Raw genomic sequence first — 24,203 nt, 5'->3', positions numbered from 1 at the left:
ATATTTAGTACGGGAAAACCCTGGGAAGATATGCATATAATGTCACTAGAAAGAATACTTCTTAAGGGGTAACAAGGAAGCTTTTTAAATAAATACTTTCAGTTGAAGAATACTGACGCTTTGCGCGAGCAAAGCTAGCGGAAATAAAGATTTAGAAAAGAATAAACATTTGTACAGAAAAAAAATAAAACAATAATAGAAATTCAACGACATGGCTCCGGGAAGCGATGGTGCGTGATTGAGCTTTACATTTGAGTGCAAAAGAACAGAGCGATAATACCATGATTTACGGAAGCATTGTTGTTTCCTGGGTTTCGAGCAGGTGAATGGTAACTAAAATGATCCTAGTAGGCTGGTCGTTAATGATAAACTCAGCCTACTGCTGTTTTTTTTCGGGACAGTCCTCTAAACAGTGATGAAACTATCAATATGTATTTAATAACATTGTTTTTACTGTTTCAAACTTCTTCTACTTTTTGCTGTTTATTGTAAAAAGTTATTTAAAATCGGTTGGCGTTGACCAGCTGGGTGTGTAAATTTTCGTTAAGCTTTATTGTTGTTTTGGTTTTTATCAAATCATTATGTTTGCGTGTAAAACGTTCTCAAAAATCTTTATATTAAACATTTATCTATTATATTTTTCTGCTCATTTTCGTTCCAAATGTTTTGAAACTTGCTCCACTTCAATATTTATGGATTAAACATATTTCGTACGTACAGATACTTGTTTTAGTTAAATATACATCTACTATTTATCATCCGACAATTTTGCAAATTTTCTTTGAGCTTTACTCGCAAATTTTTGGTCTCTTTCTTCGTTTACAATTGTACAAAAAATATAACAAACAAAAACTTTCGCGAAAAAATAAATCAAACCGCTCTAATAAAAGTACGTCCACAATTTGTCAACACCTTACGGGATAGTGAACACCCCAACAACCGTGCCCCATTTATCTACTGTCGTCGATTGGTGACGACTGGTCGTTCTCGGCTGTCCTCGCGCCCAATGCTGTTCCGGCTGCGTGGTGGCGACGTGTTGCTTCCCCCGTTGGTGGCCTGGTCCCAGGCGGGTTTTGCGCGATCGTTGAACTTGGCCATGTCCTCGCCGAAAACATCTCCCGTCCGGAGCGCTGAAATCAGATCGTCAAAACTCACCTTTGTTGTTGGGATCGCCGCCGGCCACCGGACTGCCTCCGTTGGCCCGAACCGTTCGAGCTCTTGGACGACTTGAGGCCCAGGTTCTTGGCTACCGAGTTCAGCAGGCCCTCCTTCGATTTGCGCTCAATGGTGCGCTTCTTGAGCTGGAAGAGAATACAAGATTGAATGATTTGGTAAGATGATTGACATTTTTTTTTGTGTAATTATACTAGAAACTACTTCTCTTCAGCCAATTCAAAATATATTCTCTCTGTTCTAGAGTATGGCTCTTTCCTCTCAGCAGCAAACAGCCACTTTATTGAGTTGGAACGAATGAAATATCGTTGTTTGCGTATAGCGCTAGGTTGTATGAACTCGACACATAATGCAAGCCTAGAGGTTCTGGCAGGGGTTTTATCGCTACAGAACCGATTCTGGGAGCTCTCGCAAAGAATACTTATTAAATGTGGAGTGAACAACACACTCGTCATCGAAAACTGCGAAGAATTGTTCAAACTGAATATTCAGTTAAAAATCATGAGAGTTTATCTCTATGTGTGCACTGGTCAAAAGATCATACATGTTTAACCTTTGTATGGGTCCTCTCACATTGCTTAATTTATGGCAATTAGAAGGCGGACTCCCTTGCAAAGGTGGGCGCTAAGGAAGGTGAGATTTATGATAGAAGAATTTAAAACGATGAATTTTTGGTACATCAAAGTTCTCTTCACGATTGGTTGAATGGCCAACTGGGACGGTGGTTACATTCCATTATTCCTAGAGTTTCCTTGCGAGCGTAATGGAAAGGTTTGGATGTAAGTCGAGATTTCTGTTGAAGAAATCAGTAAGCTGTGCTTATTTGAATCCAATTATAGTAGGCTAGATCTAGTTTTATGAAATAAGGGGTCTATTTTATAAGTCGAGTCGAACAAAATGATTCGACTGGAGTCACTGTCGACCGAAAAATACGCTCGACTCAGCTCTGTCACTCGAGTTTTTCGACAGTTATCACTCTATGTGACTGGATTACTATGAGAGTCGACGGGTGACATCTGAAATAAGCATGCTTGCTTAGATCGACAATGAATATAGATGAGTCACATGAATCTGCTCGACTTGCAAAATAGGCCCCTAAACTTTCTCTTTTATTTCAACCGTCAACCGAACCATACATTCTTATTGCGCACTCTGATTATAGGTTCTTCTTGCACGAAGCTGCTGCAAGAGATCCAGGTTCTGCATGCTGATTCGGCGCTAATTACTAGAAAAGGAATGAATCGGAGTTAGCAAATTCAAATACCGAGCTCCCGAAAGGGCCAAAATGCCGTAAATGCCACAAACTTGGCCACATTCGGAAAGACTGTAAAATTGCACCGTAACGCAAACGCAATTTGCACGGTTCTTTCGACCTTCGATTCCGCTGCCGTGGATGACTGGTTTTTCAATTCGGATGCAAGCGTGCGCACCCGAAACCAGAGTTAATTAAGAGCATTCGGCGGCTAGCCGATGGCGTGAAAATAAACCACAGCGGTAACCATGGCGACTGCAAAGAATGTTTAATGGGTAAGCAGTCTCTTCAACCGTTTAGCAAGCAAGGCTCCAGTGCTGCAGAGATGCTCTACAAGGATGGAAAAAAATCGCCTCTAGCGACTAACAACATAGTATTGTAAATTTTGCACCTTATCGGACGCGACGATTTGTAATCGTCGCCGGTGAAACCGTCGCCAAAATCGTCGTCAGCCAACCAGCCGGTGCGAATTTGACGTTTCCCCAGTCTTACCAACACAACGGCAAAACACCTCCTTTGATTAGTTTGCTGGCGACGATTTTCTCGATCTGTTTTAAAAGTTGGCGGCGCGTTTTGTTGTCAAAGAAACAGACAATATTTGAATGGTCTAAGAGGGCCATTGCTCTTGCAGAAGCATGATTGGAACAGCTCATCACGTGTGCATAGTAAGGATAAATGGAGCATCCGATGCACTGTTTGTCGCGGGACAAACCGTTTGTCGGATGTTGTTACAAGTCGCGATTAACATGAATCAGAACGCGTTCACGGCATAATTTTTCACTCAGATCATACCCGATAGGCATTTGAATCTTAAATGACATACCACAAGGCAGATCGCGGAATAAAAACGTATAAATCCCCCAAAAGTTATGACTTTGGTTTGCGAACAATTGATCGTTAGCACACATGCCGAGCGATTCATTTTTTCGCAGAGCGGAGTTTGTTGTTAGGACTTGACGACTAATGGTTAAGGCCGCACGGGACGTCATTATAATCATCCTATCCATTTGAAGAAGCAGATCTCAAGTACCACTCCATATATGGATGTGAAAAATTTATCATTATATTCTATATATGTGGTGCACAATCGATTAAATTTTCAGCTTCATCGGTTCACTAAAACTCGAGATTTGCTTCGGCAAAGTTTTTGATGATGATTGTTTAGAGCGAGACAAAAGATAGGGAAAATAACACGGTCTCCCGTGTCCCCTTAATCGTTGTTGCTATGATCGCACGATAAAGAACAACCGCGATGCATCGTTTATTTTGTCATGATCACTAGATTTCCATCCTTGATGCTCTATGTCGTCCACTCCGATATATGCGGACCAATGGAGGTGAATTCCCTAGGAGGTAATCGATATTATATTGTCTTCGTAGATGACAAATCCCGGCGCATGTGGGTGTATGTCCCCAAATCCATGCGGAAGTCCTAAAGGTGTTCAAGAAATCCCACGTGGTGGTCGAGCAACAATCTGGCATGAAGATCAAGGCGATACGATCCGTCAACGGGAAAGAGTACGTGAACCGTGGTTTCGAAGGGTACCTGAAACAGCACGACATACGGCACCAGAGAACGAACGAGTACACTCTCGAGCAGAATGGCATGGCGGAAGCGAGCGAACCGTTCGATTGTGGAGCGTGCTCGGTGTATGAGCCTCTGTTCAAGCCATAATTTCTTTTGTTCTTTTGACTTTTACCTGCTTTTACTGTGCGCCGTGTGTTGGTGCTGTTTCGCTCTCTCTCGCGGGCAACTTGAAAACAGGGCGCACAGTAAAAGTCAAACGTTTTATAGCATGCATAGGCTCATGCTGCTTGAAGCAGGAATTTCGAAGGCTTTCTGGGCGGAAGCTGTCTCTACGGCCGTATATTTGATGAATCGATCTCCAACTCGTGGCCACGGCGTCACACCCGAGGAGGCATGGACCGGTAAGAAACCGAATCTGTTCCACCTTACACACTTAAACAGACTCTATGAGTTCGGTAATTGAAATTAACCGAAAAAGATCGGTGATCAAAAAAGTTACAGACTTTTCGGTATATTGCGGCTGGATTACTAAAATCTGCGAAAAAAATCACTGAACTTCGGTGATTTGATTCAAGATTAACGGTATCGGTGAAGATATTTACCGATGAATCGTTTACTAGCTCAAGTGCTGACTTCGGTGAAATATTCAGCTGAACTGTCGGTAATGAGTACCGTAGTCGATAACTTGGAATAAGAAACGTCAAATCCGCCATAATGGTGATATCAATCGAACAAAGGTGAAAGTATCGAACAAAGGACTTCCGCATTTAGACAGATTTAGACAGACAACCAGTCGGCTGTTTGGGCACGTCAGGAGTTAATCATCAATGTTAACTTCCTTTTCCCGAACAGCCTAGATAGCCGTGTAGTGTCGGTAGCGGTTGTTTCAATTGGCTAAGAATTAACACTACGGACTGCCTGTTCCGGTGGTAAAAGTCCATCTCACAGGTGACCCCTAATTCATGTCGCTTTAAGCTTACCGTGCCTAAGAATGAATGGTTAGGGGGGTCTAAAAAAACCTAACCGCAAACGGAGCCTGTGGAGTACCAGGGCGCCCTCTACAGTATTGTGCCCTTCCTGTGCTACCCGGAGCAATGGTGCAGGTGACCTTGTGCTTCTCCGAGACAATCGGCTTCTCTTCTTCAGTCTCAAACCTGAGGCTAAATAAGGGTGGGATTATAAGGATGTTGTAAATTAGTTTAAATTTTTCACCCTTATGGCTTCGCATTATGCGTTTTTTTTTGTTGGGGCAGCAGGGACGAAAGTCCAGGGGCTTAACGGACCCCCCCCCCAGGACCTCTGCGAGTTGGGGAGTTGCCCAGGATGTGGTGAAGTTCGCAGTGGGCTCTGATGAACCTTCATAAAAACCACAAAAATCCGAATGCAACTCTGTCACAGCGACCGGTGCCGCTTAAAGTACCCTAGCCCAAACTAACAGGAGTGCCAACCGGCACATCAGGATTGATGCCAGTGAGATCCTGATTATGGCATACTGGTCGCGATACAAACGGACAAGGCATGGAATTACGAGTAGGAGTGCTTCGAGCACATTGGGACCAACGCCAGTACGGCCCCAATTATGTATACTGGCAGCGCACGATAAAGGACAAGTAACGGTATATGTACTGGATAATATGCTTTGAGGCTGACAGCGGCGACATTCTACTCCCTTAGTAGGGTCGGGTGACACTGGCCCGAAACGGCGAGTGGGTTAATGGCGCAGGCTGCCCCCGTCCCGTAAAACCGTGGCAGGCCTTAGAGTACGTTCCAAATCCGTCGCCTGGTTGTTCCAACTGGGCGGGAGTAGGCTCAGATGCCATTACCTGACCTGCGCCGATCTGGCTCTGAACATAGTACCTCATAAAGGACTATGTCAACCCTAGCATGGCCTCCCTGCTTGCATAGATAACCATGGGATCATAAAGGCGACTATTCCAGCGGAGATGGATAGCGGCTCTTAGGGGGACCCATAAGAGATGATCAACCAAAACAAACAACCAGCGGAATGTGAAGGAGAGGCTTCTGGACCTATCAGTAACCGGCTAAGGTTCCCGCCAAGGAAGGAGGCGACCAAATTTATTGAAAACAGTGTGGGCAAAAGCCTAGATACTGTGACGACGGCAGGCACTGGCCGCTCCAGTGTGGTGACCGATGGCCCGGGACTAATCGAGGCCATGGATCGCAATAGGGAGTACCTCCCTAAAATGCAGGTAGCTGCTGAGCAACTTGATGTCATCATCGAGTATGTTAAGAGCAAAACAAATATCAGCAAAGACTTGAAAACAAGTCTACTGAAATTGCGACAATCAGTCCTAGCTGCAAAGCAGGACTACGAGAAAGCCAAGGAACAACTTGGCAAGGTAGAAGGCCAAAAAGACACTAGGTCGTGTCAGACCGAAGTGTTTTCCTTCACAGGCAACGCGAATATATCTGATGATATTATTCGATATGCGATGCGGAAGAGGGAAGCTTCCGGGGATGAATACGTGGCGAAAAGACGTATGGTTGCTAAGGGAAAAGTGACCTACGCGGCCGTCCTCCAGAGCGGAAAAGCTGGCACGAGCCAAGCACCGCGATCAAGAGGACATGGCAACAAAGGAGAGGCCAACACCAAGCCTAAGGCCAAGAAAGCCAAGAAAAAGGAGCCACGGGTTAACCGGAACCAGGCAGTGCATCCACAGGAACCACGGGCGCAAGGCAACAGCAACCCGTGGATACGAGTTGGAAATAAGAAAAAACAGAGGAAACCGAAAACGGAGCCCAAGGAGAGCGCTAAACCGAAAACAGCGAAACGTAGGAATTTAGGCGAAGCCCTCGTTATCAAAACGGAGGAAGCAAAATACGCCGAGGTTCTGAAGGCGATGCGAAGCACAGAGAAGCTATCGCCATTGGGCGCAGACGTGCGAAGCATAAGGCGAACTAGGATTGGTGAAATGATCCTAGTCTTAAAGAAGGACGCCAAGGAAAAGGGTGCAGTCTATAAGCAACTGGCACAAGAAGTACTTGGTGACGAGGTTGATGTAAGATCCCTTACTGCTGAAGCGACTCTCCAGTGTAAAAATCTGGATGAGGTCACCGATGCAGCGGAGGTCTCGGCTGCCCTCAAAGAGCAGTGTGACATCGACATAGCCAGTAAGGCCATCCACCTTAGAAAGGGCCCGCAGGGCACCCAGGTGGCGGCGATCAGGCTGCCGGTCGCAGAGGCCAACAAAGCGAAGAACTTGGGCATACTCAAGGTAGGCTGGTCGGTTTGCCGGCTGAGCATACAACAGCCTCCTGAAGTTTGCTTCAAGTGTTTCGGGAAGGGCCATAAGTCGTGGAATTGCAATGGTCCCGACAGAAGTAAGATGTGCAGAAAATGCGGCGCTGAAGGCCATAGGGCAAGCGATTGTAAGCAAATCGCTAAGTGCCTAATATGTGTCGACAGAGCAGACAACGGACACTTAACGGGCGGACCCAAATGTCCGGGCACAAGCGGAGTATCAAAGCAGCCAAAACGGAAGTAACACAGTTAAATTTAAACCACTGTGATGCAGCCCAGCAGCTGCTTTGGCAGTCAGTCTCGGAAACCAAGACTGACGTGGTGTTACTATCGGACCCATACCGAATACCAGCCAACAACGGGAACTGGGTGGCGGATAGGTCTCAACAGTTAGCAGCTATAGGGACGACAGGACGATACCCAATCCAAGAAGTAGTCTCTAGCTCAAATGACGGTTTTGCGATAGCAAAAATCAACGGCGTGTTCTATTGCAGTTGTTACGCGCCCCCAAGGTGGTCGATTGAGGAATTTTCCCACATGGTCGACAGGATGATAGCCGAACTAGCTAATCGGCAGCCAGTAGTGATAGCTGGCGACTTTAATGCATGGGCAGTAGAGTGGGGTAGCCGCTGCACCAATCAAAGAGGCCAACTATTGCTGGAATCCCTGGCCGCTTTAAATGTAGAGCTGGCAAATGTGGGTACAGTGAGTACCTTCCGCAGAAATGGTGCAGAATCGATTATCGACGTGTCGTTTTGTAGTCCTAACCTTTTAGGTACCATGAACTGGCGCGTTGATGACGGTTATACTCATAGCGATCATCAATCGATTCGCTATAGTATAATACCAGGCGGGCAGAAAGCAGCGCGATGTAACTCGACCCAAGCCCGAGTATGGAAAACAGCGCGCTTCGACGTCGAAGTATTCACTGAAGCCCTGAGGCGCGAACGAAACACTCTGGACCTAAACGGTGAAGAGCTAGTTGCTATGATATCACGAGCGTGTGATGCTTCCATGCCGAGAAAAGCCCCTCCTAGAGAGAACAGGCCGCCAGTGTATTGGTGGTGCGAATCAATTGCAAATCTTCGAGCAATCTGCCTTCGGGCTAGACGAAGAATGCAACGCGCACGCACAGAAGCACAAAAAGAGGAACGCGGTGCAGTATTCAGAGAGGCAAAGTTGGCTCTCAAAAAGGAAATCAAGAGTCGGAAACGGGCATGCTTTGAAAGCCTATGCGAGAGTGCCAATTCTAGTCCATGGGGTGACGCCTACAAAGTGGTAATGGCTAAGACCAAAGGAGCCATAGCGCCCCAAGAGAAATCGCCCGAGTTGCTGCGATCGATAATCGATGTACTCTTCCCGCACCATCCCATAAGCCCATGGCCCCCAGCGCCGTATGCGGCAGATGAAGGAGAAGAAGTGGCGAGAGTGACGAACGAAGAGCTGGCAGAAGTCGTGAAATCATTCGCGTCAAACAAGGCACCGGGACCCGATGGTATCCCGAATGTTGCCTTAAAAGCGGCAGTGAACACGGATCCGGACATGTTCAGAACCACGATGCAACGCTGCATTGATCAAGGAATCTTCCCGGATGTATGGAAGCGACAGAAATTGGTGCTACTACCAAAGGCGGGGAAACCACCAGGTGACCCGTCGGCGTATAGACCTATCTGTCTACTAGATACGACGGGCAAGTTATTGGAGAGGTTGATTCTCAACAGACTAGTACCGTATACGGAGAGTGCGGACGGCCTGTCCAACAACCAGTTTGGATTCAGAAAAGGTAAATCTACTCTGGACGCCATCCAGTCGGTCGTTCAAACAGCTGAGGTGGCAATCGAGCATAAAAGGAGCGGCATCCGTTACTGCGCGGTTGTCACTCTGGATGTGAAGAATGCGTTCAACAGCGCAAGCTGGGAAGCAATAGCACACGCGCTTCACCGCCTCAAGGTACCGGTGCAGTTGTGTAAGCTTCTAGAAAGCTATTTTGATGGTAGGATTCTACTGTATGACACAGAGGAGGGGCAGAAAAGCGTTCGAATTACCGCGGGAGTACCTCAAGGTTCAATCCTGGGCCCGCTGTTATGGAATGCGATGTACGATGACGTACTGAGGCTGCCCCTTCCGACGGGTGTTAAGATTGTTGGCTTCGCCGACGATATCACCCTAGTGGTCTATGGTGAATCGATGGAGGAAGTAGAGTTGACAGCAGCGCACTCTATTTCCCTGGTTGAGGAATGGATGAAGTCTAAGAAACTAGGACTGGCCCGTCACAAGACTGAGGTGGTGGTGGTCAACAACCGCAAGTCCGAGCAACGGGCGCTTATCTCGGTAGGTGATTGCACCATAGAGTCCAAACGATCCCTTAGGCATCTTGGGGTAATGATTGATGACAAGCTGAGCTTCGCTAGCCACGTTGAATATGCCTGTAAAAGGGCATCTACGGCTATAGCGGCGCTTTCGAGGATGATGTCTAACAGCTCTGCTGTAATTGCCAGCAAACGCAAGCTGCTGGCAAGCGTGGCGCTATCCATACTAAGGTATGGAGGACCAATCTGGTCAAAAGCGCTTAGAACGAACAGAAACCTAAAGCGGTTGGAAAGCACGTACAGGATAATGTGCTTAAGAGTAGCAAGTGCATACCGGACGGTATCTAAAGAGGCCGTGTGCATCATAGCCGGGATGACGGGCTCATCATCAAGGCAGATGTTCAATGCTTCAACCAAAGGGGTACCAGAGGAGTCCGCGACACGTGTAAAGAGGAAACGCTCAGAAGCTGGCAGCAGGAATGGGATAACTCCACTAAGGGTAGATGGACCCATCGACTAATACCAAATGTGTCAGATTGGTATGGTAGAAGCCATGGGGAAGTGAACTTCCACCTGACGCAGTTTCTGTCAGGACATGGTTGCTATAGACAGTACCTGCATAGGTTCGGGCACTCAGAATCTCCTGCGTGCCCCAATTGTGCTGGTGTAGAGGAAACAGTGGAGCATGTCGTGTTCGATTGCCCCCGTTTCATTGTTGTGAGAGGTCGCATGCTCACTACATGCGGAGGGGACACGTCCCCCGACAATAATATAGAGAGAATGTGTGCGGATGCCGAGTGCTGGAATGCAGTAACTACGGCTGTCACTCACATTATGTTAGAATTGCAGCGTCTATGGCGCGCCGACCAAGAGTTGGCTGCAGAGGATTAGCCCTGCCGAGGCTGGTCCCTTGTAACATTGTTTAAGTCGGCTAGGAGAAGCAGTTTGCCTAGGCTACTTCTGCTACACGTGTTGTGCTATATGCACTGGTCCCTTCCCGAAGAAATACCGTAAGGTGGTTCCGGGGAGATGAGGGTCTGAGTCCAAGGGTCATGTCGATGCACTGTTCACCACTTGAGCAATTCTAAATGAATTGCTCAAGCACAGTGCATAGGCTGGTTTTAGCGGGTCGTCGTTGGTGCGTCATCCCCGCATTCCCTGAGTTATCTTCTCAGGGGATCTGTTTGCAGATTTCCCCCTTGTAAAAAACAAAAAAAAAAAAAAAAAGACAGACAACCACCCGTGATAACAACCCAGATGGCGACGGCCCGTCCACGAGCACCGCCAAACACAGCAGATCCAGCGAGATGACGGAATCCGTAGCAATGGCCGAAGCTAAGAGGAGCGACGATGATCCGGTGACGCACCATGATGCATTGTCCAGAGACGACTCCACACGCTGGGAAACGGCGATGAAGTAACAACACGTGGACGCTGATGGAGCTATCGAAAGGACGATCCGCCATCAAGTGCAAGTGGGTCTACAAGACGAAGTGCCTACGACGTATGTGGCAATGTGAAATGCTACAAGGCACGGTACTCGCAGCCAAAGGCGGTGGACTACGACGAAACCTGCGGTACCTGTTTGACTTGGCGGCCAAGTACAATCTCCATGTAGACCAGATGGATGCCATCACTGCGTCGCGATCTATGTCGAAGACGTTTTGATTTTCTACAACGACTGTAGGCCAAGCTGAGCAGTACATTCCGGATGAAGCATATATGATCTGTGGTGAGCGGTTTGGGCATCCGTATCACCCGTACGGAATTTTCAGTGTAGTTAGACCAGGACACATACATCGATTCCATTTTGCGTCGGTTCAGCATTACAAGATGCGAAGCCCATCACAAATCGGATGAACGTAGCCAAAAAATTGTCCAATGAGATGTCACCCAAGACTGTGGAGGCCGAGCGGATGAAGAATGTCCCGTGTCAAGAAGCCATTGGATGCTTGATGTATCTGGCACAATGTACGCGTTCGGATATCATCTTCGCCGTGAACCTTCTCAGGCTGTGAACCGTTTCACCCGTTCGTTTAACTATTAGTTAAAATTTTCCTGGGCCGAAAAACCTTCTCCGCTACCTGTAAGGAACAGTGAAGTTAGTATATTCTGCGACCGGTGACTCGAAGCTCGTCGGTTATTCCCATGCGGACTGGGCGTCCAATCTGGACGATCAACGAGTGGGTTCGTACTCCTGCTGCAATGTGGAACAGTATTATGGAGCTGTAAGTGGCCTTGTCTGCTGCCGTATAAGAGGCATCGTGGTGACGAGGAGTCATTTCACAGTTCAGCGAAGAGAATCCGGTCGAGCTTCGCTGCGAAAATCGAAGCACGATTTGTATTGCGCGCAACGGCGGATACACACCCGGACAAAACATATTGATATCCGGCACCGTGATGTGTTGGACCGGAAAATAATCCAACTCAACTACGTCAAGACTGAAGAGCAAGTTGCTGATGGATTGACGAGGTCATTCCAATGAGTCAAGCAGGAACATAATCGAAAAGCGATGGGATTGCTCGTTTGATTACACCAGCTTTAGGAGGAGTGTTAAAGATAAGTAACCTGTGCTTATTTGAATCCAATTATAGTAGGATAGGTCTAGTTTTTATGAAACAAACTTTCCCTTTCATTTCAACCGTCAACCGAATCAGACGCGCACTCCCAATAATTTCATTTGCGTGATGTCAAGACTTATGTCCAATCATTACTCGCTGATCTCATTTGCACAGTAATAGCCTCGTGGTGAGCAATATATGTAATAGATGGGGTTCTGGTTATGATGACATCGATCACGTAGTCTGGCAATGCCCGGATATGGATGCCACCATAGCGCAAATATTGGATACCCTTGCGGCTCGAGGTAGACAATCCAATGTTCCTGTTAGAGATGTGAGGGGTAATCATGATTTCATGTATATGGTCAAAGTCGAAGTTTACGATATCATTCGCTTGTCTGGTATAGAAGTTTAGTTCTCTTGTGTTCTCTTCTCCAGTTTTTTTGTGTGTTGTCTCCTTTGTGTTGGAATCCTGGCCATCCGGCAGACGAATACCGACACGAAAAAAGTACCAACGCCATGAAATGAAAATCGAGCGATTACGATATACCTCTCGGATGAGTTGCAATTGGGACCTACACCGAATCCATACCACTAACCTCGAGTTGCCACGAGTACCCGTGGCTGGAACTATCGCGACCTCCCAATTTTTACGATGTGGACGATGGTTGGTTCTCCAAGTAGTTCAGCCTTCTATTTGCACTCCGCCGTAGATAGTCCATTCGAAAACATCAATGACGCTTTGACCCTCTACATGTAGGGTCCGTGTTTCGTGGTCATAGAGAAACACGGATCAAATCAGCGTTTTGAACGTGAACGATGGCGAAACTCGACTGAAGAGTACTGCGGAGTTTAAAGTAGGCACGATTTCAAGCCATGATACGCCTCTGTATATACGTCGTTGTCGGCGTTGTTAGCGCATGTACATGAATTCTTCGTCCTTATTTGTGGTGCCATAGCTTTGGTAAAAAATAGCCTCTCGATGCCTACTTTTCCACGCGATCTGTTCAATCCAACAAAGATTCTGTAGCGCTACGATATAGTACCCATACTGAACTAAAGTTTGGACTCGGAAAAAATGCGACAATTTGTTTTGGATGTAACTTTTTATCGCGTGGGTAAAAATTAATGAAATTTTGGGTAATACTAGCTTAGAGTGTTTTGTTTATGTGTGCAAAATTTTATCGCGATCTGTCAAGTACCAGCAAATCATGGACGCCGTGATCGATAATTGTGGTCAGTCGCACAGATGGATCGGCAATAGGCTTTAAATCCATCATTCCACCGTGTCCCGCGTTGTGACGATGTTGCAGGAGACGAAGATTATCGAGCGGCGCGCTGGAAGCGGCCGAAAGTCGAAAACGAAATACCCAGAGAAGGCGCGGAAGATAAGGCAGTACTTTATGAATAACCCGAACCGTTCCATCCGCGATGTGGCCAAAAAGGTCAATTCGTCGAACCACAGCAGTCCATGAAACGGGCTGGGCTACGTGTTTTTAAGGCCAGGAAGGCACCAAACCGGGCTGACAAGCAAAACACGGTGGTCAAATTGCGCGGAAGCTGTACCGTGAGTGGCTGGTTAAGCCAGGCTGTCCCGTCATGGACGACGAGACATACATCAAGGCGGACACCGAACAAACGTTGCAGAAAAGCAGAAAAACATTCAAAACCAATGAAGCTTTGGAGAAAAACTGGGAGAAATTGTGTAAGAAAGATGGGCGTAGCCCAATATCCTATTCAAAATGAATTTTTGGTGATCATTTTTATGTGTCTCATTTTTTTCCGAGTCCAGTCTTTACCAACTAAGTGCACAACCTTTAGCTGACGGTCTTTGTCATCGCTTGATCCGTAGAAGCGTCAGGTAAGACTAATCGGACGTAATATTCTGGGCTCAGAGTGACTTGCTCAGAGCGAGAACCTAGTTCTAAATGTCGATGAACAAAACTCACCTCAGCCTCCTGTCGTGCCCGTTTCTCTTCCTCCTCATGCCGCCGTCGGAAGTTCTCGTTATCCTGTTTGGCTTCCATCAGCGCCGACAGGAACCCGTCGAAGATGCCGAAGAACTCGTCCGGTTGCACCACGGCTCCGTCCTCACCGAACAATCGCACCGCTCGATCAAATCTGAAAATGAGAAAATTTGCAACTGTAATCCCCTTCAATCAAGATGGTCAGATCCATTAATATACCTCGTCTTCATATTCTGGAACTGATCCTCCAGCTCAGTGAACCGCACCGAGGCCTGAGCATGGAACTCACTCATCACCGGCAGGAACCGATCGCCCGGCTGTGGCACTCCGCTACTCCGGTGGAACTCAATCTCCCGGTTGACTTCGGTCAGCCCAGCGCGCAGCATGGTGATGTCCTTGTCCATCTCGCCCAGCGAAACCTTCGAAGCTTCCTTCACGTGCGGTAGATCTTCCTCCAGGAACAGAATGTCCTTGAACTTTTTCTCGATGATCTGTACCAGATAGTGCAGCAGGGTCGTCCCCTTTGCGGCGCTACTCTTGGTGTCCGCTAGCCGGTTCAGCGAAGCCAGCCGGAATCCAGACGCATTGCCACGAGCACCGCGGTTCATGTAGTTTCCGAGAGCCAGGACCAGTTCGAGCAGCTTGCGCAACCGCCGGGAACGGGCCACTTCGCGGGATGCCTCCATAACGCTGGCGATTCGCGGCGAAAGATCGCTCACCGTCAGCTGGAAGCGCTTTTTGTAGTGCAAACTTCGCAAACGCTGCTCGTAGTGAGGTATTCTGCAAAAGAAGGAGAATGAGAGAATGAAGCGACGTTTCGGCTCACATGTTCGAAACCTTTACGAAGATTTTCAAAAATGTTTTATCAACTTACTTGGAAATTTCGTACAGGAATCGATCGGCGCGGGCCAGCGAATCGATATCTTCGGAATGTTCATCCAGCAGGGCGCGTTCTTCGGCCGAAGGCGTAAACTTGAGTAGCTGTTCGACCATGTCGATCGGCAGCTGCTCGTTGGAATCCATCGACAGAATGGCTCTGCAAAAGCAATGATCACATTAGTGGGGAAATCCGTTGACGACGGTCAAGGTACGAAGGTCTTACTTGGAAATTTCCTCATCGCTCATCTTGAGTTTGCTCAGCAGGATGGTGCAGTTCTGCGCTCGTCGACCGTCGATCACCGATAGGATTTTCGTCTTGTTCTTTCCGATCAAGCGAAGATCCTCGATCGAGCCGTCGTTCTGGAATGGAAACGTATACTGGTGGTGGTGTGACCAGCGGTTTGGAATGACAATAAGAACTCAAGATAGTACAATTGGAACTTAGGAGGTAACTTAAAACTAAATGAAATAACTCAAGATTTGGATCCGATGCAAGGACTTACCGCAACGCCATTCTTCTGGTAGGCGGAGAAGAGCTTATCGATGGACTCGAGCTCGATGCTGTTGTACCACTTGGTGTCGTCCAGTTCGCTCCAGACCGTTCCCTGGAGTTTGCTGTCGGGCAGTTTAGACCAGTTGAAGCTCTTAAGCGGGTTGGCCGGCTGAGGGACGTTCTTCTTGGGGGCATCCAGTTTCGGTGGAGCGGGTTGATTGGCTATGTTGGGATTGGAGATCTTGGGTAGACCTCCGGGGGCAGGTGGTGGTGGTGGAGCGGCCATCATTGGCGGTGGGGGAGGTGGAAGTTTGCACGGTGGAGGTGGAGGTGGGGGAGATACTTGACCATTGCAGCCTTGCAGGCCGGCGACTTTCTGATCGTCTGGGATGCTTCCTTCGGTGACTAGTCGTTCCAAACGTATCCGTTCCTGTTGTTCGCTGACGAATCGATGTTGGAGATCTTCGGCGCGCATTTCGGCGTTCATGGCCCGCTGTACGGCTTGCGAGAGGTTGGCGCTTTCCTTTTCCAGTCGCTCTCGCATTCGAGCCAGGGAGGTTTCGAGATCTTCCTTTTCCTGGGTTCGCAGGTCCAGTTCCTGTTCTTTTTTGGCCAGTTTACCATTGATTTCGGAGTTTTCCCGCTCGAGGTCTTCGGCTCGCGATCGGGCGGCTACCAGTTCTTCTTCTTTGACTAAGAGTTTGACTATTTTCTTGACATCGATTTGAAGGGGAGCTATGTCCGGGTCTTGCAGTTTGAGGGAAGATTCGGAGGTTTTGTCCTGGCTGTCAGGATCGATTTCACTGGAGGGACGTTCTTCCTGCTGAAGGACGATCTGCTGAACCACACGATCGAAGATCAACCAGTGCTGGGCGTTTGGTCCGGTGTGCGGGAGGAGTAACATGTGCTGCAGGAGACTCACGAGATGCGGATAGGCCGTTGAATGACTCAGCTTCCGCCTCAGGAGGTCGAACATTGCAGTTGCACTCTTGGTGTCCACGTGCTCATGGTTGAACTTTCTCGCCAGCTCTTTCTCGTCTTCGTTTCGAACCATTTCAAAGAAGTCCAGATGCCGGTTCAGGGTTTCGTTCTCATGTTTCCGGAGTTTATCGATGACTGGTTGAATGCCGAGCATCAGGAACTCGTATCGAAGGTGCAACCTAAACTCAAGGTTCTCCTGTCCGGGTCCGTAGTTCAGCACAGCGTTAATAAACGACATGATGGCCGTTTTGAGATTGACGTCGTCCCGATAGGCTCCCGTTGACTTGTCCAGATCGTTGACGATCCCCTGAAAACGGACCCGCTCTGCAGCGTACTCCTGGTAGTTGAGCATCGCAGTGAGGACCTTCTTGTGACCGCCGGGTACGAGACATACGGCACCGAGGATTTCCAAGGCGGCAATTTTGGTCTTGATGTTGTCCGCTGCTAGAGAGCGCGCGATCGTATCGATACCGGTGGGATGGGCTAGCACGTGCGAGCGACCGGTCTGAAGGGAATGGGATTGGTTGAGTTGATAAAAATGGTCTAAATTTGATTTTGGGGTCATGAGAGGTACGATGTTGTCTATTGGATACTTTTTATTAGACGGAATATGTAATTGCATAAACAATCCCGCTGAAAGTTCATGAAGAATTTTATGTCCTCAGGGAATTACTAATACAGTTTCTGATGGAAGCCCTTGAGTAATTTATATTCAATATCTGAAGGAGTTTCGGATTAAATTATTGACCAATTTCTTCCAAAAGGTTATGGGGAAATTTCTGGAGGCCAAATTCGCGTGTCTGGATACAAACTTTAGTGGAATTAAATGATACACCTACTATTAAAATTCGGTTTTCATTTACAGAATCACGATAAATCCCTATGGATATTTCAACAGATTTCTGCCAAAAGAAGAAGTTCAAGAAATTCTGCCAAAAATCAAAATAAATAGCTCTAGAAGATCTGCAACGAATGACAATGCAGTAAATTAAAACGATTTTTGCAAGAAACTTATCCGAGAAAATCGTCGAAAATAGCAATTCAAATTCCTTTGAAAAATGTTGAAAATAGCTACTTTTTCTTAGTTTTTTTTTTATTTTCTCGGGTATTTCTTTATAAATTTAATAAAAATTTCATTAACAAACTTTGACACGTATATTACCAGGACTATACTAGAAATCAGGATTAGGATACTAGAAAACTATGCAAAAATTGCAGCGGAAGTAGAATGTTTATGAGTGGCCGAAACGCATATGAATAAAAATGGTAAAGGCCGAAAATAACGATAAGTTTAAAACCAATGCATCTATAATTCCATTTAATAAGTAATAGTATCAAAAATATATGAAGGGTGTAAATAAAGCTCTTTATAGATTTGTTGATGTATGACAAAATATCAAAAAGAGCATTAACAAAATATTTCGCCAAATTGACAGAAAATTTATAGCTCCCACGTAGTTTTTGCAAGGCCGTGTAAAAAATATGTGTAAAAACAAAATCGGGCGTACAGTTCATGATTGAGCATGAATGTCCCTATTATTCAACTTTTTTGGCACATTTACATAGATTACTGACAGGAAAAGCATCGTGAAGTTTAGTGATAGATACAGGACTTTGAATTTTCCAAGTTTAATTCGTCACAGATTTTATGTTATTAGAGACACTTTATATTTTTGTAATGGCATTCGTGTCTGACAGGTTTTATGTATTATTTCAAAATAAGTGAGTAACGTATGTTTAATTGACTAAATTTTCTCACCATTTGATCCTATAACATTTCCCCGAATACCATTACCCCGAAAACCATCACCCCGAAAGTCAATACCCCGAATGGTCAATTACCCCGAAAACCAATACCCCGAAAACCATTACCCCGAATAGTCCGTTACCCCGAATACCATTTCCCCGAATGGACCATAACCCCGAATTTTCTTGGCACGAAAAATTCAAAATGAAGATCCGACAAATGAATCCAATATACCTATTTCATAGAATTTTGATTTTCATTTGAATTCATGTACTTCATGTTATCAAAGATTTATTATTCTTTCAATCAACAGCTATTCTTCATGAGCCAAGTGAGAACCCAAATTTTACTCACAGGCGTGTACTTGATTTTGTGAGAATGATTGTGTTCACAGCAATAAATCATTTTTCGAACTGATGTTAATGCTGACATGTTAATATTAAAGACCTTTCCCGCCCTCTTTCAAAAGCGTTTTATTATTTGGTAATGCCTAATTATATTTTTATATTGCTGGAGGCAATGCGAGTTCAACATATTCTAAAATGTCATTAGACTATGGTTTGAAAAATGTCAGATGAAAATGTTAACTAATATTAAACTGACCACTTTTTCAAAAGTACATCGCTAAAGAACAGCCTATGATAAAAGAAGAAAAAACACTGTTGAAAGCGTCAATAATTATGATGCCAACAATCACTTTGCTAGTGCAACTTCCGAAAGAATAGCCGAAAAGAGGGACAAATCTCTTGTTAGAAATTGTAATACTGACAAGATGTAATACGGACAAGTAATGCAGGGGCTTATTTTCATTTATTTTTTGAAGTCACTGCCAACTTTGAATTTCGCTCAAGACAATTTTGTCAGTCGATTTTTTTTACCGCTTTCGCTCAAACTTCAACTCAAACGGTACAACTCGAAACAACAGCCTATAACTCAATGAAGAGAAAATCATTGATTAAAATATTTACACTGCCATTATACAACCTCGAAAGAACAGCCGATGATTGAAAGAATAAAAAATCATCAATAGGGTCGATGTACCAATAGCCGCATAGCTAAGAACAAAAAATCGTAGAAAATCGAAAAATAACGCTAGCGTCATTGTTTTTACATCATCTAAAAGCTTTTTATCTTGGTTTTGTGGGAAAAATATGAAAACTACAAAAACTCAAATGTTTGTATTTATTATCGCGTGTGCCACTATAGGAATACATGTGCCTATAGTAGCACTATTTCTAATTCCTGTTCCTATAGTAGCACTAGCATCACGGCATTGGCAAAATACTTATCAAAATCGTATTTTTACAAAACTTTTATATTTTTCCTACACAGTGTGGATCAAAAGCTTCCGTTTGATGTAAAAAAGTTCTTATTTCATCAATTATTTTGTATAATAAAAAATAGTTTCTCTCGGTAGTGCTACTATAGGAACAATAGGTTAACTATAGGCGCAAGGGAGCTCAAATTTTAAGCAAAACTAATTATTTCGATCATTTTTTTGAAAAAAATCAAGCTGTGTATAAATGGTACTTAGATTAATAGCTCTTGACCTTCATGTCAAAAAATATTTTGAAAAGATTTATACCAAAACGGCCATAAAAAGCCACTAGTGCGACTATAGGGGACTGTCCACTAAGGGAACACCGACCCTAGGAATACTACTATTAAGTCGAAAACTTTCAGGCTCAAATTCGCGAGCTTCCTTGAAGAATTTCTTGAAGGCATCACTGATTTTCGGGGAAGTGTCGTGTTCGGGGAACTGGTTTTCGGGGTAATGGTTTTCGGGGTAATGTGTCATTCGGGGTAACGTTGCATTCGGGGTAATGGTTTTCGGGGTACTGGTTTTCGGGGAGATGGTTTTCGGGGTAATGGTATTCGGGGAAGTGTTATAGGACCGTTTCACCAACTTCAAGAAATTAACATAGCAATGCTAACTATTTCAACTTTCGATTTAATTAAATGAAATGTGATAAAATTGTACTGTTTTTAACGTTGAAACTGCTATTTCAAAAGTTCAATGTCAAAATAATAAAAAGTTTAAAAATTGTAAAATATGTGTTCTGTTCCTCGACACCAGCCTGGGAGGAAGAAACCAATACAAAATTTATGTACGTCATAGTGAGCCGAGATTCTGCTGTCACGAACTGCCACTGTGAGCCCAGATCTTAAAGAATGGACAAACATGAAAATAGCGCGTAATTGAACAAAACATATTTTTGCATTTCAACAAAGTTGACAACAATCGGTTGAAAATTAATTCCGGCACACCCAAAAGCAATGTCATGATAGCACCTTCTAATTAGATCGAATATAAAGTATTGAAACACGCATCTTTTTACTCTTTTCCAATCACAACTAAAATTAAATGCACATCAAACTATGGCCCTTTTTCCAAATTTGACCAGAAAGATCGAAGGTACACAACAACAGAAAACTAGCGATTTTTCCCAAGCCTGCCTTGATTGTCGTTGGTGAGCGGGAGTTATCTTGCAATTTGTAAAAGTTTTGTTCAATATTTCGTGTGTAGTATCTGTGCCTCCCTCCCAGGTCCTTTCAATATCAAGTTAGGGAGAATTGACGGTATATACATAAATAAAATTGAAATGGTTTTTGTTTGTCACTAGTTGGCTGCGGAACTGGTCAATGGATCCACTAAATTTTTCGAAGTATTTCTCAACAGCCTACTTGATGGTAAGACAAGATTTTCTGAGGTCACTAGTCTATCTCTGATTATAATGGAATGGTGTTTGTATGTCACCAGTAGAGTTACATATTTCTCAGGAGCACATAAATGTACTGACGAGCCTCCAACCAATCCGTCTCCTAGCTCATCGGAATCCTAGTGTGCTGCGCTAGACGGAGGCTCACGAAAATTCTGACAGCGCGCGCTAGGTGATGTGCTCTCGGTGTGACTCGTCTCATGCGCTGCTCGGCGCTACGGCTCGCCAACGGTCTCCAAGTTGTGAAACAACTGCTTAGCAACGAAGAGCCTCTACAACTATTTTCGCCTCATTGTGCAGGCGTCTAGATGGATTACCTACATGATATGGTCGAAGAATCGCGATTCAAGAGTTACAATTTCGATCCTTGTTGAAAACTTTTGTAATCACTTCAATTATTGCGCTAAATTTTAAACAGCACATGTGACGGAGCGCATGAGACCGCAGTGAGACACACCTCAAGATAAATGAGGCGCACCATAAAAGGTCTCACAATGTACAGCGCTCCCGTGCGCTTACAAGCAATGAGGGTCCTGCACCTAATGCGTGCACAGTAACACTAGTCAGAAGTTCGCTCGAGAACGGATGAGTGGATTCACAAAATTCTTACACCGTTGGGTTCGTCTAGGATTCCGACGTGTTTGTGTGAAATATTATTTGAGGTAATTTTTTTGAAAAACTTGGAATAATATAAAATACAAATCTGACATTTTGTATCGGAATTTTTTACATAGCCTACTTTTGAGCTTATTGAGAATTACAACAATTTGCCGGGACAACTTGTTTTCGACAAAAGAAAAGTCCTGCAAATGATCGAGCTTTCGCAAAAGAATAGCTTCCTTGCACCAGTAGTCACCGTCGTTTTCCAGTAGTGGAGCAACTGGTGGAAGCAGTATTTTGAATAAATCTCGATTACTTTTTCAAATCGACGTAAGTAACTTTCATACGGTTTTGAGAAAGTTAATTAAGAATGGTGATTCTTCTAAAACTGTTTTAAAATGAATCCCGTTTACCGTGTACATCGTTTACATTTTGCATTCAATCAGTTCGCGCTAAAACTCTAGGTAGTTCCTTTCGTTTACCACAAAAATTGTATGACAAAATGATAAGCCGTTTCATTCAGTTAGTTACGATGTTTTCGTACCAGTGTAAAATTGACTCAAGTAGTGTTTTGTTTTGATTCGTAGTTAAGTCACTTTATCTCTCCGTACAACGGAACGGCGAATCTTACTGATGCCATTTTGAAAATCCTGAAATTAAACGCTCTAGAAGTGAAAAATCAACTCGATTTAAAGCGAAACGTGTAGAATTTTGTCTGCGAAACACGTAGGATTGATAAATTAAGTTAACTTTTTTGACTTGAGTCTGTTTGAATAAGTTTTCGAGAAATGAATAAGAACGAAGAAAACTGCTAGAGATAATCTTTATATATCATTCGACACTTTAGTTGCTGCTTCGAGTGAAAAATGGTCAACCTATGTAAAAATCAACTATTTTGTTTAAATTTCCCGTATCATTCCCGAATGGCTACTAGTGGAGTCCAAGCGCAACAACTGGAACACGTGCACCAATAGTGGCTCAAGCAAATTCATGATCAGAAATTTATCACTATTTTTATATTTTTCCCTGCTGGTACAGGGGTTCTTATACAGTCGACTCTCCACAACTCGATATTCTATAACTCGATGGATTTTTCGGTACCTTTAAATTTCTATACATCGTGCTCTCCATAAGTCGATATTTCTATAACTCGATATCTCCACTGCTCGAATTTCTCTTCATAACTCAATATCTATTTAGAAATCATTCTTATTTTGGGAGACTTGATCTAATTCTTGTTTGGGAGTACATTAATACTTGCAATCTATATAAATAAAAATGGAATGGTGTTTGTATGTAATGAAATGGCTTTCGAACGGGTCAATAGATTTTAATGATTCTTTCTCAGTTTCGTTCGTCAAGGGTTCCGACGTGTTTGTGTGTATAAAAATCCCAGGATATTCACCGGGAATGTTGAAAAAACGAGCGCGAATGAAACTGTCATTTTATATGGGACGATCAAAAGCGTTTTTCAACAGCCTACTTGATGGCAAGACGAAGTTTGCCGGGACGTTTGTAATAAAAGTTAAAAAACATGACTACCACAAAAAATAAAGCATTTTTTTTTAGAATTTCGAAAGAAGTTTCGAAGTAATAGTTTGTAAAATACTATCAACAAAATAATATTGCTTTCTTCCAAAAGTGGTCATATATGTAGTGGAAATACAGAAATTTGTTCCTTTAAGCTGTGATTACACAGTGCGCGCAATGCACGAACATTTCTGTAAATTGCACGAATGTTCGCGCGAACCGTATAATATATGCACGAACTACTAGCGAACATTTTGTAGAAATATATTCGTGCGCTCAATCATGTTGGTTCGTCGAACTTGTGTTGCATAGCAACCATAGAAAGTTGTGTAGTGAAAAAAAAAAAAAAAAATATTCGTTTACCTTGGTCAGATTGATAAACAAAACCATTGGTGTTGGAAAGGAATTTCTCCAGGATTTGTTTCGAAGATTGCTCCAGAGATTCTATCAGAAATTCCTCCAAGATAATCTCGACAGAGATACTGCGATTTTTCCAGGGATTTCACTAGAGATTTTGGCAGAGATTCCTCCAAGAAGAACTTTCAACCGCAGTCCGATTTTTTCAGACCGGCTCAGATAAGGTTCCAGGAGTACCTGTGACAATTCCACTAGGAATTCTACTAGGAGTTCCTCCAGGTTTCCACCAAGAATTATTCCAAAGATTGCTCCAGGAAAAACTCTAGAGAGGAGGAGTTCATGCAGGAATGCCTCCTGTGATTCCTCCACAGATTGCTCCCACAACATTCATGTTGAGATTCATCCAAGAATTCCTCCAGCAGCTGGTACAGGGATTCTTCCATAGATTCTTTCAGAGATTTTTCAGATTTATCTTGAAATTTTTCCAGAGACTGCTTTTTTCAGAGGATGCCTCTAGAAAATTTCTGAAGTAATTCTAGCAGAGTTGACACCAAGATTTTCTCTAGGAATTCCTACAACATCTTTAAAACTATCAAAGATATTTCTCCAGGAATTCCTCCAGGGACACTTGCACTTTCCCAGGTAGTACTCTTGAAGTTACTCCAAGATAAATTCCGGAGATTTCCTCAGGGATTCCTGCAGTAATTGCTCCGATCATTCTATGAGGAATTCTTGCAGAAATTATCCTAAGGATTATACGAGTAACATCTTCACGAATTTCTCAATAACTTCCTTCATGAATTCTCCCAGAAGAATTACTCCAAGGATTTTCGAGGTAATCCT

The 24,203-nt window shown here is 44.4% G+C and overlaps 1 protein-coding gene across 2 annotated transcripts; it reads right to left on the bottom strand.

Annotated features, from left to right (window-relative positions):
* Positions 1-1,136: 1,136 nt before the first annotated feature.
* On the bottom strand, positions 1,137-16,986 carry LOC110680774 (disheveled-associated activator of morphogenesis 1-like). 2 transcript variants are annotated; one of them, XM_021856557.1, is made up of 6 exons: positions 15,436-16,986; positions 15,156-15,310; positions 14,928-15,089; positions 14,273-14,833; positions 14,036-14,207; positions 1,137-1,301 (listed from the first exon to the last, which is right to left on the bottom strand). In XM_021856557.1, exons 1-6 carry the CDS (start codon positions 16,969-16,971, stop codon positions 1,152-1,154), a joined length of 2,736 nt encoding a protein of 911 aa, XP_021712249.1. In that variant the 5' UTR covers positions 16,972-16,986; the 3' UTR covers positions 1,137-1,151. The 2 variants fall into 2 exon arrangements, with proteins under 2 accessions (XP_021712249.1, XP_021712250.1); XM_021856558.1 differs by having other exon boundaries at positions 15,156-15,292.
* Between the last annotated feature and the right edge of the window lie 7,217 nt (positions 16,987-24,203).

This window comes from Aedes aegypti, unplaced genomic scaffold (genome assembly GCF_002204515.2).
Source record: "Aedes aegypti strain LVP_AGWG unplaced genomic scaffold, AaegL5.0 Primary Assembly AGWG_AaegL5_hic_scaff_1804_PBJ_arrow, whole genome shotgun sequence".
In the NCBI taxonomy this organism is placed as follows: Eukaryota; Metazoa; Arthropoda; class Insecta; order Diptera; family Culicidae; genus Aedes; species Aedes aegypti.
Note: the sequence above shows the minus strand (reverse complement) of the source record. Positions and strands in the feature narration are given on the sequence as shown.

Bases quoted from the DNA above. Each gene is read 5' to 3' on its own strand.
- LOC110680774 (XM_021856557.1), bottom strand. From the start codon at position 16,971: ATGACCCCAAAATCAAATTTAGACCATTTTTATCAACTCAACCAATCC. The intron at 15,311-15,435 runs GTAAGTCCTTGC...CACCACCACCAG, and splicing joins ACCAGAAGAATGGCGTTGCG to TATACGTTTCCATTCCAGAA. The intron at 15,090-15,155 runs GTAAGACCTTCG...TTGCTTTTGCAG, and splicing joins AGCGATGAGGAAATTTCCAA to AGCCATTCTGTCGATGGATT.